This window comes from Neopelma chrysocephalum, unplaced genomic scaffold, assembly GCF_003984885.1.
Source record: "Neopelma chrysocephalum unplaced genomic scaffold, ASM398488v2 Primary Assembly neopelma1_97390, whole genome shotgun sequence".
Taxonomy (NCBI): Eukaryota; Metazoa; Chordata; class Aves; order Passeriformes; family Pipridae; genus Neopelma; species Neopelma chrysocephalum.
This window is the reverse complement of record NW_020926031.1, coordinates 6,085,440-6,107,404: the sequence shown is the minus strand read 5'-3', so window position 1 is coordinate 6,107,404 and position 21,965 is coordinate 6,085,440. Positions and strand designations below refer to the sequence as shown.

General features: G+C 39.9%; 1 protein-coding gene across 3 annotated transcripts in view; it reads right to left on the bottom strand.

The window, feature by feature from the left end:
• ARHGAP22 (Rho GTPase activating protein 22) overlaps window positions 1-21,965 on the bottom strand; it is a 149,124-nt gene that overhangs the window by 113,952 nt on the left and 13,207 nt on the right. For all 3 annotated transcript variants that reach the window (XM_027672265.1, XM_027672263.1, XM_027672264.1), the window contains exons 2-3: window positions 14,413-14,612; window positions 4,987-5,074 (exon numbers count right to left, since the gene is read on the bottom strand). In XM_027672265.1, the coding sequence (XP_027528066.1) occupies window positions 4,987-5,074; window positions 14,413-14,612 (288 nt within the window). The remainder of the gene's footprint in view (window positions 1-4,986; window positions 5,075-14,412; window positions 14,613-21,965) is intronic.

Genomic DNA, 21,965 nt, shown 5'->3' with positions numbered 1-21,965 from the left:
ACAGAAGATTACCACAGAGCAGACAGCTTTGTAGGCATCATTCAACCTACTGGCACAAGAAAAACAAGCTGCCACTCCAACTTCTCTGTAAGACACTGTCAACAACACTAACAGACCTCTACAGAACAAATAGACAACAACTACCGTCCCTGTAAGAGTTAGGACTCCCACCTTCTGATTCTGCCTTTCTTGATTTCCTTCTTGTTATTTTGCACAACAAAGGCAGTGAAGTAGCTTCTACATAAACCCAGCAGCAAGTTCCTGGATGAGGCATTTTACTTTGCTGCAGCCTAACTTCTGGCATAATGCAACCACTGGTCAATCTTTAAAAGAGTCAGAATTAAATGCAAATCCTTTTTGTAGGGCGAGTTGCCTATACTGAGCTCAGCCTTTATAACTAACTGAAGACCATGTCATAGAGATCTGACTTGTAAAGTTTTGAAAATAACCTTCTACATGTGAATCAAGTATAGGCAATCATTCGTGTTCTGGCTGAGTCTGCAAAAAGACCAAAATAAAAATTATGAAGAGGACTGAACTGCCTCCCTAAAAAGAGGGTTTGTGGTATAACTTGACTGGAGCACAAAATGCAACCACTTTTTCTCAGGCTTAGTTGGATTGACCTGAAGTCCAGCTGGTCTTAAAACGTTTTACAGTCATAAGAGCTGAAGTGAGAGATATGATTAGATATTTGGAAGAACCCAAGAGGAAAGGAAGAAAGCAAGATCAAACCCTCCAGCAGCGGCTTCCAGTTTAAATAAAATTAAACTTATTACAAAACTGCACTCACAGAAAGTCTCAGCTAAGAGCTGTGATTGTTCACCTTGGCATAAAGCACTATGGCAAGAAACAGGAACCAGCTATCATCAGTGACAAGGAGACACTTAGATGTGTACCATGAGTTTTGGTCAGGAATTTCTCAGGCTGCTTTCAACCATAACATACCAGTTTGTTAAAATATTCCCCAGAAAAGAACCCAAACAAACAACAAACCAAAACAAACCCCCCAACAAACCAGTAGTCACTGAGGGCACTTGGCCACTACACAGGTGACAAATTTAGGTTCCTGGTCTAAATCCAGTGAAACAAACTTGGGTTTCCTGCACTACAGGTGAGGATGTTAGCCAAAGAGGTACCAGGTAATCCATAGAAAATTTCTTGTTCATGTTTCTATTTTCTTTCTCTTACTCTCCATCAAATCCATGCTGAAGTAGAATAGAATATCCTCAAAAGTCATCAAATGTTCTACAAAGAAAAGCTATTCTCCAAGCAGTTTGTAGCAACCCTTGCCATACCTATCAAAAGACAACACTTTTCACCTCCTAACTTCTGAACCTTTTTACCACTCCCTTCCTTGACTCTGAAAACCTTATTACATCAGGGAATTATCTCTGACTGCAGAGAAACTTGAGCACCTCATAGTGCTGCAAAAACTAGGGAATAAAACTAGGCAGACCATTTGCCATAAGACATTAATTAAAAACATCAGTTTCCTAAAAGGTGAGACTTCAGGAGCATTTAAGTCATCAATATTCCTTCAGACATTTTCAGAGATTAATCCCTGTGGCTTCTTACACATTGCATTACACCATTCTGAAGTGCACTGTAACTCCAGGCTAACACTAGGTTGTTTTGTTGTCCCTAGTAATCAGTCAGCTGCTGTTTCTGTTGCCAGCTTTAAGACTCCTCTCCCAGGCAACATACAGTTGGTTATTTCTATCCATAAATACCAGCTGCTGTGGGATAATTACTTTGCATCTGACCTCATACTACCCTGATAATTTTATAAAAACATCCCCCATTTGCTAATTTGCACTGGAGTATGAGAGCAACTTGAGGCCACATTATTTTACTCTGCCATTCCACTTTGAACTTCTAGCTATGACAGAGGAAAGCATGCATGGGTTAAAAAGGGTCCAGGAATTTAAGAGTTCCCCCCCCCCAAAAAAAAGATAGAGAACATATTTCAGGAAGTCCTGTCACCAGATCTAACACTGGTTTGACTGTAGAACTGTTCCGCAGTCTCATGTCCCTAGTTAACCCTTCTCCCAGCTGCTCTATACAGCTTAAAAATGAACTTGATGAAACATGAATAATACACAATGCCCATCATTAGTTCTTGTTACTCAGCAGAAAATCAATACATGCTCTGTTACAGCACAGGACATGCTGTTACTCTAGTCCCTGCACTCTGAGGGAGTAGCTCCCACAGTCCAGCTTTACACAGCTTGCAGCAGAGGAAAGGTGGGAAGATCCCACCAACAGTTCCACAACAAAGATGCTGAGAGCCTTAAATATTGATCACAAAATAAATTTTTTGAGGTAACTGGTACCACAGACTTGGCTGGTATCAGCTCTAGGAATGTTTTAGCAATGCTGCACTCCATTCTTAATTTTATTAGTTAAAGCTCTGATGCTTACTAGCATAGTGAAATCCCATATCTATATTTACAGGTATCAAGTGTACCTGTATTCACAAAATCCCAAACTTAGTTAAGACAACTTAAAAATTCTCATAATCCCTATAGAAACCATAGAGTCCTAGCTTACAGTGGGAGAACTGAAGCACAGTTAGGCAGAGGTATGATCATGGCCATTCATCCAACACAGGGAGATAGGAAATTATGGAAAATAAACATTAGGGTCCTGCAAGATCATTTGTGCCCCCCTTCCTGTCTGGCATCCGTTTGAGAGCAGTTCACTATGTGGGTGTTCTGCAGGCTGGCAGCCATGCAGAACACTGTCATTTCAGAACACGTGCAAAAAAGAAAGGGCATTTATGCCAAAACCAGCACAGAATAAATGTACTGTGAACAAAACGGGGAACTCTTCAGGCCACATTCTCCAGTGACGTCTGTGCCAATCACATTCAGTATTGACTGGCTATTTATAGCAGTTGTCAATACTTGCTATCCACGTAGCAACTAGGTTTGCTACAAACATGAATGGATTAACTCTACAAGTTAGGAATAAATATCTTCATTTTGCAGACAAGTCAGTGGAACACTAAGACTGAATTATTTTTCCAGGGAACACATAAAAGGGCAATGTCAAAACCACAAGCTGAACACAAATGTCCTGGGATTCACAACTATGCTGAACAGTGTAACTTTTTGCCACCCTTCTGTATAGCCTCTATGAAGTAGCCACATGGCACTGCTTTACCAAGTCCACTGAAGTAACAGCTAACTGCAGTTTAGGACAGTCTTTTGCAGCTTACAGTAATACAGCCTGACAGGTTGAGCAAGACATGCAGAATGACTATATTCCCATCTAGAACCAGAGGAAATTCAAACCTGCAGGAAACTCAACCAAGCCACTCTGTGGCTCAGTTATTTCAGATCACTGCCACAACACATGGGATCATTCACAATCACAACAACCCAAGTGCTTTCACATTGCAGGTCCACAGTCCTTCTACAGCAGTACAGTGCACAATCTTTGAAAACCAATGCAGATGTGTCACATTCAGACAGACAATGAATGCCATTTCCTTGGAGATCCTCCAAGCAAGAAACACGGTGAGCCCAATGCCCTGCTGTTTGTGGAGCCCTGCCTATGAGGGCATGGTGCAGTGTAAGGAAAAAAAAAGGGATTAACAGAAAGTGTGCAGTGATTAGGAGGAGGAAAAAGAAAATCTCCCCAAATAGCTTCCTGTGTGTCAAACAGAATTCTGTGACTAAATCATTGCATAACGGTGTCTGCTGATGTAATTGAAAACCTTACAGCACTGCCTGTTCTTCTTGCTCTGCCTGATACTGTGTCAAGAGGGGTGTGCAATGCAGGCATTTTAAACCAGCCTAATTGGGCACTAGGACAGCGACCCCAAAGAAATGGGTAAAAACACACGTGCCTCCACAGCAATAACATTCAAATATAGGGACAAGTGTTGTCCCTTCCATTAAAAAAGAGGCAGCCTAATGTAATTACTTTTATCTACCCTATTGACACCACCCCCACTGTGGGTGAACAGACAATGCCAAGCAGCATGGACAGGCAGCCCATGCAGGAGAAGCTGGCCATAGAGTAAAAGCACAACTGAGCCAGTGCACACACATAATTTTTTAACACAGTCACACTTGTGTCCCTTCTTGTTTCCCAGAACTCAGTCTTCAAGTATTGGGAGAGAGCTGTGGAAGGACTAAGCCGGTTCATCTTTCTCACTCCTCTGCTCTAAAACTGCTAGTGGTGCAATAGGTTGTTTGTTTTCTCTGTAGATCCTGCCATCTGAAACTATCTCCAAAAGTGTATTCAAATCTATGCACAGGGATGGCCCTCTCCCAAATACAATCAGAATTGAATAAAGTGAATACAATTGCTCCTATCTTACAACAGAGAACTCAACTTCAAATATACACTGGAGGTACCGATCCTGTCCTGAAGAAGCATTTACATGGGAGCTAAAACAACTGCAAAAGTTTTACATTAATACTACACTAAACTGATCATTATACTTTCTATCAAATAAAATTTCAACCTCTCTTCCCTGCCAGGTCACCTGTTCTCTTTAACCTTTCATCCAAAAAGAAATGTTTTGAAGAGTTTTTCTCTCCCTGACCTCTGAAACTACTATACATGAGGGCTAGTATACATGAAAGAAATTAAATCCAGATACTGCATGCCCCTTTTCCATAAATTCTGTGGTGTGTTCTGTATCAGTTTCTCCCTAAACAACCAGAAAAATACATCAGCTTGAGAGACCACACAGCACTCCAAGCAAGGAGCCCCCTCCAAACAGAAAAATCAAGGAGCATTATGCATCTCAACTACCATGAAATGAAAATGAGATACCACAGCAGCACTTTTATCCAAAACAAAGAACACCATGTAATCTGTCAAGTCCCATTTCCCAGCCTCACTAGATAATCTGGTGAGTGTATCAGAACACTTAGGAGTGAAATGATCAGTACAATTTGATTATCATTAATGAGAATTGATGGGAATAAAGTGATGTTATGTTGAAAGCACTAGGAAATGGTGGCATACCTGGGGTAATTTCAAAGAGATGTTTTCCTGGTTCATCAGGATTAGGTGGCAGCTCGTTCACTTGATTGCCTTGCAGTAATATCAAACCCTGTAAGGGACACAAACATTAGTGAAAAGGTAAAAGCCACCAAAAGAGTAAAGAAAAGACGATATGATACATAGCAAATTTAAGCCTTGCTCATCGACTGAACCCAACTTCTTTCCACATTTCTGAGCAAGAAAAGATTAAGCTGGTCATGCTCCTGCTTCACTTGTCCTTTCTCTCACACTGGACACTTCTGGTCAAACGCTCTTTCCTCTGGGATAACAATACTCCAAGCATGTGGAGGTGATTCGCCTTGGTTTCCATAACTAATCATCCTTTGCGATAATTTTGTCTCACATTACATCTACTATTCCTTCACCCTTTAATTTCAGGTTGCAGCATGAAACTTCAGTCACCAACAAGATGGCTGAAGTTCTAAGGTATATCTTTATTTCTGCAATTGAATAAAATGAACCATTTTCCAGAGATCCTCAGTACATAGAAGTTCCCAGGGAGATACTGGAGGAAAGCAGCTAATTCAGGTTTGCAAAGCAGTGGACTTCCTTTTATCCCAGAAGACTATAGTTTCCCTAGAAGGAAACCTGAGCCCCTTTACTTCCCAAGTTCAAATGCTGCCAATATTCGGCTTCATTTCCACTTTGAGCCCAAGCATAATTAACATGCTCTACTCCAGTTTGGGAATTCTGCATAGTTGGTGACATAGTATCTTCAAAGTGAATAAAGTCCTCTTCATCTGTGTAAAGTTGAAAAAGAGATCACAGGGAGTTCTTGTCTAGAAACATGAGTGGAACAAGCATTTAATCTTTGACATTTTAAAGGGTTTCCAGCAAACATTCTTCAGCATATACTCACAGTAAGGCAGACAAAAGGCAATAAGAACTGGAACTCTCAAGAGTCAAGCCATTGAATGGGGTAATCAGGAGTTCCTACTCATGCACTGAACTGACCTGGAATGGAAACTGGGTCCAAAGAACATTTTTTTCTTCACTGAACAGAAAATGAACAAAGTTGTTTTGGTAATTTTCTTTTTCCACACATCTCTCTAGTAAATGTGTATAATTACATTCTCACCAGCCGATCTGGCAACAACCAAATCCAAGGCACACTGGACCATCATAATATTGGTAATCAAAACGAATCCATATAAAACTGAGTAATACAATTAGTGTCTCATGAGACAGACAATCCAGAATTTTAACTAATAAAAGACAACTCATCATAGGACCTTTGAAATCTTCTCAATAAAATAAAGAAGCCAGATGTGTTAATTTTCATTCCAACTATTATGGTGTAACTTCTATGGCTTTGCCCCTTGGGAATACATTTTCCTCAAGATGCTTTGTTCAGAAAACTACTAAAATTGTCCAAGGAGCCAGCTTGTGTTAAATGTAAAGGAATTAAGTTTTACTCTTTTCTTTGAACATAGAACATTCAAAAACTACTACAAAACAACAGTAATGCCTGAGATGGAAAATACTTCGGCTAGGAAATAAGCTCCAAGTCATGCAGGTTTACAAGTTGACATTTCAGTTCTGACAAGCCATCCTATTAAAGAGACTTGCTGCTTTAATAGGAGTTGTTTGTTGGAAACTGAAAATGTCTCACAAGTACTCAAATTTGTTCTTCACAAAACAAAACTCACTTCCCATGACACTGTACACTCAGCAACCTACTTCCATGTTTAGCCATCCCTCAGGGGTATCAGGCAAATTAAAGCCCTGTGTGTACTGCAAGTCATGAGATCCACACAAAGTAGAGATAGTGTCATGGAATACTATGTCAGCCAGGAACAAGGACCAAACAGTGACCAACTGACCACAGCATGATTTTTGAAGACAAGACCCTCAGTCTTTCTTTTACCCAGTGCTTAGGATATTTTGACAAGGAGCAGTCTCAAACTGTGGCTTGAGCAGGACTGCTTTCTTAGTGTGGTTTCTATCAGGTAGTTCTTTGAAACGAAAATGATTTAATGGGATGTACACTGAGAGGTTCATGCTCCCTCCTCATCTCCTCTTCATACTGAATGCAAAAGTTATAAAGTAGCTACATAGCATTCTCCTAGAGACACCATATCGAAGAGGTAAAATGAACAAAACTTAAATAAAAGTATCTGCTTGCCTTCCCACAGAACAAAGTTCTACAAAGAGAGGGGAGCAAAAGAAGTAGTTCCTATGTTAATCTGAGGCTGAAGCACATGAGTAAGGGCACGTGGATAGATGGTAGGGTCGCAATTCTTTCTTTTAAAAAGTTCCTTTATGAAGAATAGGACAAAGTTTTAATGCTGCATACAGAAATTCAGACAACTCCCACTTGTAGGAATATATGGAACATGCCTAGGGAACTGGTAGCACAAGCAGAAGAAAAATTTAAAAATCTTACTTACACAAATGAAACCACAAAGTATTTCAGAATAGCCTAAGACAAGAATGTTCAGAAAACACAAGAATCCTGAAAAAAATCAGAAAGCTGGTTGGTGGGGGAAAAAAAAAAAAAAGCCAAACAAGGAAACAATAAACCCATCAAATTCCAAGTAATTATTTTGTCGATTTAACTTAAACTTGATGTTTACGCATTCTCAGTTGTAAATTTACACTTTCAGGTCACTATTTTATTAACAGAAGCTGCAAATATGGCAATAAAAACTAATATGGTATCAGTTGATCCCAGCTGATCAGACTTTCAGAGCTTCAGTTATCATTTGAAAGCTGGTAACACTTTTGCATCACAAGATGTAATTCTCTTAAATGTTAACAGCTGCTTTCTTTGGAGGAAAAAAATTACATTTTGTACAAAGAAAATCTCTTAGAGACCCAGTAACTGAACTCTATCTCTTATTTTAAGGTACAGTCCTCTCTTAAGAAGCCCTCTAAGCAAAACTAACCCATCTCAAAACAAGTGCCTACAATCCCTCAAAAAACCCACAAAGTTAGGCCTTCTTTATTGTATAGTATAAAGCAAGCAGAAATTCCCATTTGAAATGGTTACCTAAACCTCACATTTATAATCAAGCAGAACTCAGGACTCTGAATCAAGTCCTCTGTTACTTCAGAAAAAGGAACACTTTTGTGGAGGGTTCTTTCCCTTAGCCTAAATTAGTAAACCTGGAAAACATGTATTTCTGGGTCACACATACTTTAGGCAGAACCCAGTGATATACAAGCTAGCTTTTTGCTGTTTTATAGTATGGAAGGGTGAAGATGCATAGCAGTATATACAGGAGGAGAGTGTATTTACAGTGAAGAGTAGGAGCAGTTCATAGAAGAATGCTGTCAAGCTAGAGTTTCAGAAAATCCATCTTCCGGCAGGAAACTGAAGTCAGTGATGAAGTCAAAGGGTTAAACCAAATTCTCACTCTGTGATGCTTTCTAAAGGTTGTACTTTGCTTGACTCAGTCACCATTCTCCTGTAACAAAACTAAGCAAATGGACTTTTGCCATGCTTGATGCACCATATGGTGCAATCTCACCTGCCCCCTCTTCAGTGAGACACACCTTCGACAAGAGGGTGATGTTTACTTTAGAAGAGATTACAGAGGCATAAATTGCCTGAAATAACACCCTAAACCAAAGCATTTCCCAATCAAAATACACTTTTTTTGATCCTTTTTAGAAGATATTTGATTTCATATATTCTCTAAAAAGTTTTAATTGAAGTGACTTGTCTCTTACTCTCATTTTAATCACCTTCAATTAAACGTGTATTGTACATCAGTAAAGCTACTTTTTCCTTACCAGTACACACCTCATTCAGTTTTGCAGTGAAGCAGCAGCAAACTGAGCTGGTAGCAAAACAAACCAGAAAAGAGTAGGTCTTATGTGTAAAAGACCAAGAAGAATGATTTTTCAGAAATTAAAATTGAGAGACACTCACTTCATCTATGAAAAACAAGAAAAGCCTGAAAAATAGGCCCATGTCTGGAAAGTATTCTTAGGTCATAAGCGTATATAGAGCAAAGATTTTCAGATCAGCTTCTTGCACTTTTCCCTCTGCACCCCAGCAAATTCTGCTGATTTCTCTCTATAACCAGTCCTTTCAGGGGACAAAAAACTTGCCCAGAGGGTAACAGAGTGCCTAGCTCACAGCTGTCCAATCTGCCCTGGCAAGCTATGGGGAACTCCAAACAAACAGAGATGAAAAGGTAGAAAAAAGTAATTTATCTTAACAAGGAGGGTGTATCAATTCTGACAGTTGCTGTCACTGGTAGAAGGACATGACTAAATTCAAACAGATTCATGTGTCCTTCTCCAGCAGCCACTCAGACTGCATTAGCAATCTTGCTTGGGAAGTAAATTAATGATGGATTAAATCAGTTTAAATTCCCCAAAGTCTAACTTGATATATGCCAAAGCATGCTCCAGAAATAAACGTCAACTCACGACCGAGTTATTCCTCCCTCCCTCAGGCTTTGGGAGCCTGAGATGGTTGAACAGCTCAAGGGGCAGGCAAAAGGTTGCAGACCTTCCTAAGCTGGAGGCTCAAAACCCTTTTTTGATGATAGCACCACCTTATACCCTTTGGGGGCCTTGGTGCTTTGAGGGAGAATCTTAAAGAGGACAAGTGTTCATATATTAATGGTATTACTGTAGTTCTCCCTAACAAGATCAACAGAGAAATCCTGCCTGTACCAGGCTCTCTAGAGCCAGTACTTGATAAAGAAAGTCTGTGACACAGGAAACATGACTGAAAAGCTTCATTTACTTGTCTGAGTCCCTCAACAAATATAGTTGGTGTCAAAACACTGATCATCCTAATTCTCACACCTTTACCTTTAAAATAGCACTTCAGTCACTGTTACAAATCCTTAAAAGACTGGAGGGGGGAAATAGTGGGACTCAAATCTGCCCTCGGGTATGGGCTTCTGAATCCCAGGCTAAGGATGACGAACTGAATACAGGAATATCTTTATTTTAACTAAATACAGAACAAAATTTCTGCAACAGCTTCATACCAATGAATAATCTCCAACCCTGAATTCTAAGGATCATATAGTCCAAGCTAACCCATGACCAGACTTAGCCATAGTCTCAGTAAAAGAGATGGAAGCCAAACTGCCTCAGATTTAAAGCAGGCTAAAGGATAGATCCCACATTTCAAGTGATAAGTCAATTGTTGTCTCAGATCCTTTTGTCTCAGACCAGGAAATGTAACAAGGGAAACTTTCTTAGTTGTTTGTGAAGAACGCTCCCAGATGTAGTCAGGCATGAACTTTTAAAAGACCTCTCTCACCTCTCTTGTTCATCACCTGGACACTCAATAATGATTGTGTCAATCACAGACAAAGAAGGATGACTTGCTGGCTCAGGCTGACAGCAGACATTGCTGCATTAACATTACTAGAGCTAGGTTTTGTTTGAGGGAAACATTTTGTTAATAACAGCCCTTAAAAACTTCTAGAGTCAGTACTGTAGCAATGGATGTATGGAAAAAGTCCTGCCAAAGATGGACTGGGGAATCAGAAGTTTTTAATGTCGTTTAAACACGTGTTAAGATGGCTTTTTGCAGAGTCACTGCTGCTCCTTCCCGATACCTTCTGTAAGACCCCTTATCTCTCAGGCAGGAGTGTCCTGGGAAGATGCCTTAAGGTGTTCTCATTGGTCTTTTGTTAACCCCTTCCTTATTTGGCTGTTAACTCCCTACCTGATTGGTTTTTGTAAGACCCCTCACCTGTGATTGGTCCCCTTTGACCCTCCCAAGAGCTATATAAACCCCCACCTCACAATAAACTTCCTCTTTCGTCCGTCTCTCCCTGGTGGTCTGGTGAGTGCTCCTTTGTGGGGTCACAGGCCACGTGGGTGGGGGGCAGGGTGGAAGGGCATACACCTTCCAGGTAATGGACTGAAGCCAGGCCTGAAGGTTTTCCCCCTCCAACTCATCTACCGTAAAGTACTGGGAAATGAACAAAAGATTTTCAAGCTTAATGCATGTTCAAAACCTCTAAACCAAGGCTTTAGCAGCTTTATGTATTTTTTCAGTCAAGCTGTACCTACAAACCATACTGGACCTGAGGCTTACAGGAGCACCTACAGGTATGAGTAACAGCAACAGTCCAGCCTGCTGATGGAGTAAACAGAAAAATGACATCTGGTTATTTCAAATATTTTCCAGGTGTTGGATGTCTGTTTCCACAAGGGGGAAAAAAACCAAACCAAACTTATCTTCATTAGCAGATAATACTCTCCACAATGAGTTGCACGATGATGACATTCCAGCCTGTTCCAAATGTAAGAAGAGCTTTGCTCCTTCACCTTGCAAAGTACACGCTAGATTAGAATGAAAAAACAGACAGCTACTAGGTGGATTTTACTGACAAGAAATGCTCAGGAAACTTGTGGATAGTGTGAGAGGACAGCCATGTGCAGGCTCATGCAGTCCCCTTGGAGAAGGAGACGTAAAGCTGTCCTGTTATTACTAGGTATATCTAACAGCTAGTTAACTCCCATTATCATTCTCAATGTGCATTCTCCAGGTATTCAGTATAATGAATAAAAATATTCACCAAGTTTGTGCTTTATGACCCCCACTTCACATTACAGATGCAGCTGCCCTGCGACTCTCACTCTGCCTTTTGTGTGTCCCATTACAAAGCGTTATGTGGAGATCACATCGTTGCCATCTCTGCTCACTGACTGGAACAGGATCAACACTAATCCCCAGTAGGCTCCTCAGGTAGTGCTGCAGAAGAGTGTCAAGGTTCAGTTCCTGTCCCCTACTTAGTGTAAGGGTAAGATTGTGGAAGGACACAATATAGGAGGACACTTAGCAAAGTCCACACTGAGAGGTTTATCTAGAATGGTTGCGAGTTTTAAAATTAAGGTAAAATAAGTCAACAGAATAGGATAAACTTTCAGCACCCTCCCCTCCCAATCCTATTGCCCTACAATTTGACTTTGAAGTTCACTGAAATTTGAAGACATGTTGAAGGCATTCCAAAGATAACAGGAAAACACTGGAAAGGCAACATGACAAAAATGCAGATGCATTTCAAATTATTCCAAATGGCACAAAAAAGTATAACATACAACATTATCTTTGGAGTCCAGTGGCCAGAACACATTCTAGAAAATTCTGCTGTTTTCTAGAGGGCAAAATTCAATCCCACTGCAAATGCACTAAAGCCTTTTATCATGCCAAGTCAATACTGAAAGAAAGGTTAATGAATTAGTTGCACAGTGGCTTCTGTTCCCCTGGAAACTGCGGAGGAGTGCATGCTATCTCCTATCCTGGGAATAGAAATGAACCCAAAGCTACTTTAAAAACCAACCAATATATTGACAGAGTCAGTAGGAGCATCAAAAGCTCTTTGCAGGTCAGCCCTCCCTTCCCCCTTTCCTCATGGGGGCAACCTGAGAAAACACTCAAGAAAAGTAACGTCTGCAAGTCCACCCTCTAAACACTGGACTCCGAGTGGGCTGTGCAACTGCAACTATGTCATATGGCACACAAATGCACACACCTTCAACAGTACTCAATCCATTAAGACCACAGAGTAATTCCTCTTCACTCCAGAAAGCCTGTGTGATTCTCCTGCCATTAGATTACAGCTCCATCTTTTTAGCATTATTATCAAGGGAAGAACATCTGCAATTTCCTCTTAGAATCTGATTTTTGTAAAAATAGGCAATGCAACATCCATAAACAAAAAGCTGTTATTTCATGTTTGTCTTTTGAAACATTATGTCATAAATCTCACTTGACTTTATCAGCTAAACAATAAGAATGCAACTTTCTTCCAGAGTATGTATAAATAATCAAGTAGGCAGAAGATCAATGGGAATTTTGGTGCAGCTACTGATTTAGTTTTTGCGCACAAGCTTGCAGACCACACTTGATATATAAAACAAAAATACTTAAATTAAGCATGAGTACCTTTCAGGCTAAAGGAAATTAGGGATTAATATCAACTGATGCAAATATCTCCATGGCCTGTAACAAAGATCTCCCAAGGTCTCAATTGTGTTTCTTTGTGGGCATCCCTGTGCCATTGCCCTCTCATTCCAGAAAATCCCAAGCAATAGCTATCTACAAGTTCCAAAAGTACATCTCACCTGTGGGATGCATACAGTCCTAGCTCAAGTCCGATGCAAATCCTAGTTTGCAATTCCTAAAAGAATAGTCAGGACACAGTTCTTTATCATCCTATACAAAATAATAATCTGTGATTCTGTGAAAACTGCTTCCCATGGTGATAAATGTATGGCAACCCCATGCCCCAAAAGGGCCGGGGTAAAGAAATGCTTTACAACATGACTACTGAGGCAGTTTCTTCCTCATCATGGTCACTAACACAGTTCAGAAGTGCCCAGCTCTCCATATCCATTGCACATGAATATAAGGTGCTTGGCTTAACCAAAGCACAAAATCCAGCTGTTGCTTGCAGCATCCTGAGTAACCAGGTTACATCATCAGGTCCAGGTTTCTGTGGGCAGGCTGTCCATAATGATGGACCAAATCACTGATTAGGAGAGTGCAAGATATAAGATCCTCATTCATCTACCATACTTATATCAGGCCCACAGGGGAATATTCATTTCCATTCTCACTCTACAATGAAATTTATGTGACAGTCAAGCACACAGCTGCATCAAGCAGTTCAATAATCATCTATAATGAGCGTGTGGATGGTGATGATATTACACAGGCTGTCACTCTGTAATGCCTGTACTGACTCATCAGGAGGCAGCAGTACAGGGACATTGTCTGGCTTATTCAATTATGTTCCCTCTGTTCAATGACTCTGGCTAAAGGTCTGACAGTCAAAACAATAACTACATGAATTATGATACATAATCTACTACAGCAACTAGGGAAGACCTTAGCTCAAACACTGCAAGAGTATTTTACAGGCATTTGAAGAAGATGAATAAGAAATTCTTTATCTCCTCTATAAGCTTTATCCCATAGCACAACACCCTCTCCTTCCCCCACAATGCTAAAACATATTACAGCCCATTCTCAAGCCCTTCATGCCAGCAAGTAACAAAATCCACCCACTCTACACACACAAGCCAGCCCTACACAGCTGGTTCACCTCTCAGCAAACAATGGATTAGCTGGGAGATAATGAGTCCCAGCTGACTAAGCAAGGTTAATCACTCCTGCCTCAGGAATCTGGAACTCCATAGCTCTTCCTGTCAAACTCCAGTCTCACAGATGACCAAACTAAGATTTGGAGGTCAGCATGCCCTAGTGGGTAAGTAAACACCTTCTAACCTTTTCCCAAGCTCTATGACTTTCCTGATAAAAGTCTCCTTACCATGTCTCTTGCCTTTGAACCTTCTTAAGCATGTATGGTTTTGGCAAGGATAGAAAGCAACTGAAATGAGCTGTCAATCAAAGCAGTAACTGTGATCTACACAGAAGTCACAACCAGTAAGTCATACCTGAGGTTTAGTTTCCTCTTCATCCTTGTAATAGAAGAGCTGATCCCCACGCAGCACAAACCACCGCTGCTGCCAGTTCTTCATAATGCTCCTTTGTTTCTTTAGCCAGCCACACTTCAGCACACGTTCTTGAGGGTTTGGAGAAGAAGGTCTGGAGGGAGGCCCAATCTGTTCACCCATCACCAAACTCCTTGACCGGGCTGAAAAGGCAATTACAGAGTAAATGAAACAAAGAAATAAGAATAAAAACACTCAGGCTAAATAACTGTTCTACGCCTTCTTCTCAGACATGGATAGAGCATTACATGGATGCTACCTTCTTTGAGCAAGTACTTGTTTTTCAGGGTGTACATTCAAGTTCATGACAGTCAAACAAAAGACAAACCACCTTTTTGGTACTGCTCACTCCAGCAACCTTCTAAAGTGACACAATACCTCCACTAAGGCTCCACTGCTCACACTACCTTTCTTTGTGGCAAATCATTACTGACTTCCAGCTCTATAATAATGATATTGCTTTCTCCTAAAGGCATATTTACCCAATGAGGATGTGCAAAAAGTGTGGTGAGGGGGGACAGAAAAGGGAAAAAAAGGAGAAAGTATAAGAAAATATTCTTACGCCACACACTACCACTGTGGGGTGATTAGCCAGTGAACCCAGCTGCCAGAAGAAAAAAGATTAAAAACTGGGAAAGATTCAAAAAGAGAATTGTCAATCAAAGTGACAAAGACAAAAGAGATATAGATAGCATAGCTATCCAGAATGATTAAAGTCATCTCACTCTTCAGGGCTTTCTGACATTGAAGCAGAAAAACAAAATTAAAACAAAAGATGAAATAAAGGGGGAAAAAAATGTAAACATGTAAATCTGACTAAAGGTTTCAGAAATAGAAAAGGAATGTATCACCCTTTCTTTTCTCTTCCCACATGCCTGCAGTAAGAGCACTAAAGTTTTGGGCATTCAGAGCTAGTCTGGCGTAGCAGATAATGATTATATATTGCAGGCAGCAAGCCAGTTCCCTAGAATGGATAGGTTAGGTGACCTTATAGGTCTTTTCACCTCTACTTCCTTTGGATTTATGAAGTATCTTATTATAATAGTTATTTAATATTTCATGCCATTTTCCTTCATTAGTGCTAACATGATCCTGCTCCTTCCCATTTTCTACAGTCAGCTAACTTAAAGCACAATTTATAATTGCTCATTTGGAACAAGGCGTTAGTTTAGAGGCCAATACCAGTAAATCTACATCACTGATGTCTTACATTAACACTGTAAAAAACAAAAACAAAACAAAACCAGGCAGCTAAAAACCAGGCAAGCTTCTAATTCACATATCCCTGATATGCTACAGCTAATCCAGATTGTCACAACAAAGGGCAACTCTCTGCCTCTCAGAGCACTGTCTAGCTTTGCCTCTTTTGGGTTCAAACAACTACAATATGATCTTGATGTTACCACTCGATTCTGGTTTCTGCTCCTGGTGCCTCATCACACATTGATGAAACTGAAAACATATACCAAAGAAAGAAAAATCATTTGGAGGCTGTGGTGTTTGGGAAATAAAAAACAATTATAAGAAAAAAATAATTTAAAATAATCACAATTGCAACATCAAACTTGATCCTTTTTCTTGTCTTTCATCAAGCAAACCACAAAATAAGGAGAGTCAGATAACGGACTTAGGTCAGATCTTTGGAGAGCCTCTTCGGTGTAATCCAGTGAGGGAAATTCCATTAGTGTCTGTAATAAAATCTACTTTGACTTTCCTTGTGACCTGGCAGTCAGGCCATCATGTTTTGCTTTATAAAGAAATATAAACCAGCACATCTACACACTAAACACTTCTGTCAGCAGAGGGCAGATCTGAACAGTACCATGTCCTCCCATTATAAAAAAGTCTCAGTGACACTATCTCCACTTGTACAGTTTCATATACTTTCTCCTTTCACTGTGGCTTAAGGATCTGCTCACCTCTCCTGTAACCATCCCATAGGCACTCAGTTTGACCCCTGACAATTTCCCAGTTTTATAGGCAAAAGAGGACATCACTTGGTTAGTCTTAAATGTCAGATTCAGTGAAAGCCCTGTCTGATAGGCAGAATGGATTTTTTTTTTCACTTCTCTGAACTGCTAAGGTAAATTCTGGCACTATCAACAGAACTGTGAATAACTGGTTTTGTATTGTGACTCAATCAAGAGAAATTAGCTTTCAACTTATAACTATCCTGTTATGAGAAATCAAGTTTTTATTTTGTTATTAGCTTCACTTAAAAACGTAAATTAAAAGCTGAAATATTCTAAAAAGTGCTGCTGCAGCATCATAGCTTTTTTTGAATTATACTTCCCTTATTTTTGGCTAAAATAGCTGGCTGAATTTAACGTGAGCTCATATACAGCATTAATCCTACATCAGCAAAGTTTACCAGCAACCCCTGGATTCTCTTAAGTAACCCAGCACTTCTCAATTCTGGTTATTTTTACATAGTCAAAAGAATTAAAAAAAAAAAATCATAATAAAGAATTCACTCAAGATCAGGCTTTGATGTATCCAGGCTTATTCTCTAAGCTTGCGTGCTGTAGTCTGAGCTCTCACAGACAGGAATTATCATTCCAGTAAATATATCAACAACTGCTTTCCACCACGCAGCCAAGATCGTCAGGATTTAGTTCCGGCCCTTCTGGCAGCACAGCACCTCTCACAGATGGACACAGTTACCAAAAAACCCATCCCCTTCCCACACCCCCATCACCACCAGGTCCTAGAGGACCCCATTTCATACACACACAGTAAGAAACTCCCTGGTCACATTTGAGTCTCTATTGCAGAGGCCTGCAAAAATTTAGTTGAACAAAACTTCTCTGCTTCATCCCAGGCCACATTTTACAACTGTGACCAAACTGTAATCTGGTTTAGACTGTCCAGAATCTGTTCCACATTCATGTTACGACTTATGTTATTACAAGAGCAAATATCCCAAAAATTTGCTTTTACCAACAGCACTATAATGTTTCCTAGGCAACATCTTGGCTACTAACCTAACCATTTAGTCTAATAATACCAAAATCCATACTTCAGTAAGCACTTAAGTCATCTCCACACTGAAGTACCTTAGCACTCTCCAGCTTAAGCATGAAAGTCCCATCAGTTTCCAGTTTTCCTCACTTGCATATAGTTACATGCACCCTTTGCTATTTAACCCCTCCGCCTAAAAAGAAATCAGTTTTACGTACCTGGAAAACTACCATCTATGTTGACAGACCTCACAAAACACATCAAACATCTTGCTTTGCAATAACTCTAAGTAAGTTACTTTGTACTTCCACACACCCTTCAGTGCTATTCGTACAGTTCACCTAGCAACTATTTATTTTAGTCAAGAGTAAAAGCTTTCGTGATCACTCATGGGAGAATGTATCTTTATTTTATTTTATGCAGCACCCCATCTCAGTCAATTGCTATGGTTGTCAATTCTTCATGCTGTCTTAGCTTTCCATTTCCTTAGTTTCTAATTGTGACTGTAATAGTTAATTTCATTAGAGAGATACTTAGCAACTTCATCTGCAAGTCAACAACATGGATCAGAAAAAAATTTTTAGAAAGAGGAATTATTTATGGCTATTAACAGCATTGATGTTTACACTGCATGCTTCACAGAATACAATAATGGCATAGAGGTCAGAAGGAAAGTTTCACGGATGAGCACAGCCTTCCTCTAAAGCAGCAGGTATCTCATACTACTGGGATCAAAATATCTGCTTTGATAGTCTGATGCAGTACATCAAGCCCCTGATTCTTAATGGTAGAAATACATTCTTTATGCTCATCTATTGAACAGAATTATGGAATCAGCAGAACACAAGGAAGAAAACAAATCAATAAATCCGACTCACAACAACTCAGCAAATACTTTACATGCCCCAGAGTTCTGATCCAGTAATGCCTTTTCAATAACACCACACAATTTAGTTTCGCTCTTCACATTGTCATTAGCTGATTATTGATTCAGTCATACATATAAGTTGTAAACAGAAATCAGTGTAGGAAGGATTCAAATCCTCCTTGGAAACAGGTTTAGGATTCATTTGCAGTGTGACAGTACTGAAATACCATATACCCACTCCATACTCACTCAGAAGCTGGGAAACAAGGCAATTCCAGCACAGCAAGGTAACAACAAACCAGACAGGACCCATATTCCTGCTGCCCCACAGATGGCACTAACGAGTCAAGCCATTTTGAAATGGTAAGTCATAAAAGGCAAGAATCAGAATTACAGACCTTGAAAATACTCCTCTGACTGGAAGTGACACTGACACATGGAATTTCTCATATCCAGATGATTATGGGAGAAAGAATATGAGCAAAGGCAGTGAAGAGATGCTTCAACACTCAGTATGCAAATACCTGGGGCTACACTAAATAAACTCCCCTCCAAAACCCCGCGATTGGTTGTCATGCCTTTAATAGTAAATTCAAAGATATCCCCAGGAGTGAATGGGTCAAATTGGATGGAGCCACACTGCTAATCCTTACAGAAGTAGCAATCCCTATCCCCATCCCAACTCAGCCCTGTCTAAAGCTAATCTTTCTTCATTCTCTTCATTTCCCTATTATTAGGGCACCTGCCTCCAAGCTACATACACATTCCTGTTCTCACATCTATTTTCTACCCTGAACATGCACATAACAGAGACATCATCTTCCCTTTCCATTCCTCCTTTCCCAGTTCAATCCTGCCTGGCAACATTATACAATCTCTTCTCCTCTCCTTCTTCCACTCCCAGCTCTGAACACCACTAGAGTTTTGAGCACTCAGTAAGTACCTACTTAAACCAGATGTGGAAATCAATCAAGTCAACACAATTCAATATCAATTAAAGTTGTAATCTTTTGAAATTTCATAGGCAGTTAGCTAAAAATCAATATGGTCATTATAATTGATTTTGGCCAACAACTGTCCTACAGTAAAGGCACTTTGCTCTAGTGTGTCTTCAGTCTAACAACACAGTGACACACAATTATTTGTAATATAGTCTTTGTTTAAAGTATTATCCACAAAGGGAAGTGGTTTCACATCCTATAAATAATATTCTCAGTCATTTTATTTAATTCAAACTTGGCCTTAAAAAAGGATTCACTGGAAACACAAGTAATATGCTTTAGAAGGAGAAACTGAATTTCCTTTCACCAAATTGTAGGAAATAAAATATTTGGTTTAGATTTTTCTGTGTCCATCACACAATTGTATTTGTGTTTGAATTTGATAGCTGAGATACCAGAATCAGTAAGCACAAACGAAACCAAGACACTTCCTCAGTACCATCTGGGAATTAAGCATCTTGAAACGCAATAAGCAAAGATTAAAGACAGAATGTTTGAAGTGGTTGGTTACAAGATGTGTTTAGGCAACTAGAAGGATATCAGTTATAAGGAACTGGCAAGGGCTTTTCATTCCCTTAAGGTAAACAGAGCAGCAATCTGTACAGAAACAAAAGGGTGCTCACATTTTTTCATCTGGAGCACAATTACCACATTCAGAAACACTATCATAAGAGCAGGTTGTGCTCCATCACTTCTATTCAGTAAAGCTCCACCCATCTACTCAGAACATTTTATAGAGCAAGGTGATGTGCTATGTTCTACTTCCTTCCCTTAATTTGTTTTTTCTTTCAGCCAAAATAAAAATATGAAAGGAAAAATAAATGGATCTGGAAACCCATCATTTTTTCCAAAAGAAAACATTCACGCATTACACTACAAGCAATGCAGTTCTGTAATCTTACTGTCCAATCAAAGGAAAATCAAGGAGACAATTAGCTTTACATATGTTAGTCTACTAACCTTGTATTTTCTGTAGTGGTTGGGTAACCAGACTTAAAGTACCAAACCAGGTTAAAAAAAAAAAAAAGACAAAGTCTGAAGGAAGGATCTGTTTGTACAGCTATTTATTTGATATTAAGTGCCTGCAAGAACAACTGCATTCCCAAAGACCAATTCATAAACCTGAAATCCAACATAAACTAGTACAATTCACTATACTATAGTATGATTGCACTCTCAGACTAGGGATAACTGCTGTTAGAAACTGGTTATACATACTGTCAAAAATACCTTTCAGCCCTTCACTGAAGGGCACAAACTTTTGTTACAGATTGTTTACCTATAGATAAGTGCATTCTGTTTAAAAACAAACAAAAAACCCCACACACCAAACAGACACTCTTTTGAGCAGAAAGATACCTAAGAGAGGGATGAAGGAAGATCTGAACAGCAAGGAAGTGACCAAAAAGCATGTTTCAGCTATGGCCAAAGAATCTGAGCCAGCCTGAAGGACTCTAACAAGAAATAAACTATATACTGTAGTAGATGATGCATGCCCAAAAAGGGGCCCAAATTCTTCATGAAGCAGCACTCTGTTTCCAGAACAATTTCATCCCCTCTCAGAACTTCTAAGTCCAAAACCTGAAGGTTCTGCTTTCAAGATTTTATAAAGGTTATTCTCTCATCTCTTTTGCACTGCCAGATCAGTCAGTCAGTGGTTTTTTCACTGGAAAACTGCAGGTGCACCAAGGACTTCTGAAGAATAACACCAGACTGCATATATTCTTTATATCAGCATGTTTTAAGGGTGAATGTGCTAACCATACCTGGCAGCAAAGGAGGCAAGATTTCCTGCCAGCTAGCAGGTTAGCACACCCAAACAACACTGTTAAAATACACATACTGGATCTGGTACTAAAAGCTGTGTAGCTCTACCATGCCATAAGCTCCGGCACAGCAGGACACATTTAAAGTTACCTTTACCCTTTCTAGAGTCATGGAGCTGGCTCAGGTCTTTGCATCACTCTTCAACAATCTCACAGCACTCCCTTTGTAGAACACAAAAAAATCTATTCCTCTGTTCCGCCTACAGTACAGTATTTATGGAACACAGTCAGAAACAAAAGGCAAAGACACACTATTTTGAGAGAAGTTGCTTCCTGACTGGCATGAAGAAATTAATCTTGGACTTCTTTGCGTTGTTCAACAGCCATAACTTTTCACTAGCTTACAAATGGCATTGTCAGCTCTGTAAAAGGCACATTCCAAATAAGAAAAATAATTTTATACTCCAGCGACCTGTGTGATGTGACCATAAAAGCCACTTTAATGATCAGAGTTACTTGCAAAAGTATGCAGGTAGCACACTTTGACAACAGTCCTGTGCTGCAGGAATGGGTGACAGCTACAGATATTAGAGTGACCCTCAATCGTCTGAACACATTTGGAGATGAAGTTTTCAATGACCCAAAAGTTCTCAAGTCTTACTACTACGCAATTTCTGACTTTGCTGTGGGTGGCAGGTGCAAATGCAACGGGCACGCGAGCGTGTGAAGAACGAGCTTGGGAAGTTGGTCTGCAACTGCAAGCACAACACCTTTGGGGTCGACTGTGAAAAGTGCCTTCCTTTCTTCAATGACCGTCCATGGAGGAGAGCAACAGCAGAGAGTGCCAACGAGTGCCTGCCTTGTGACTGCAACGGGAGGTCCCAGGAGTGCTACTTTGAC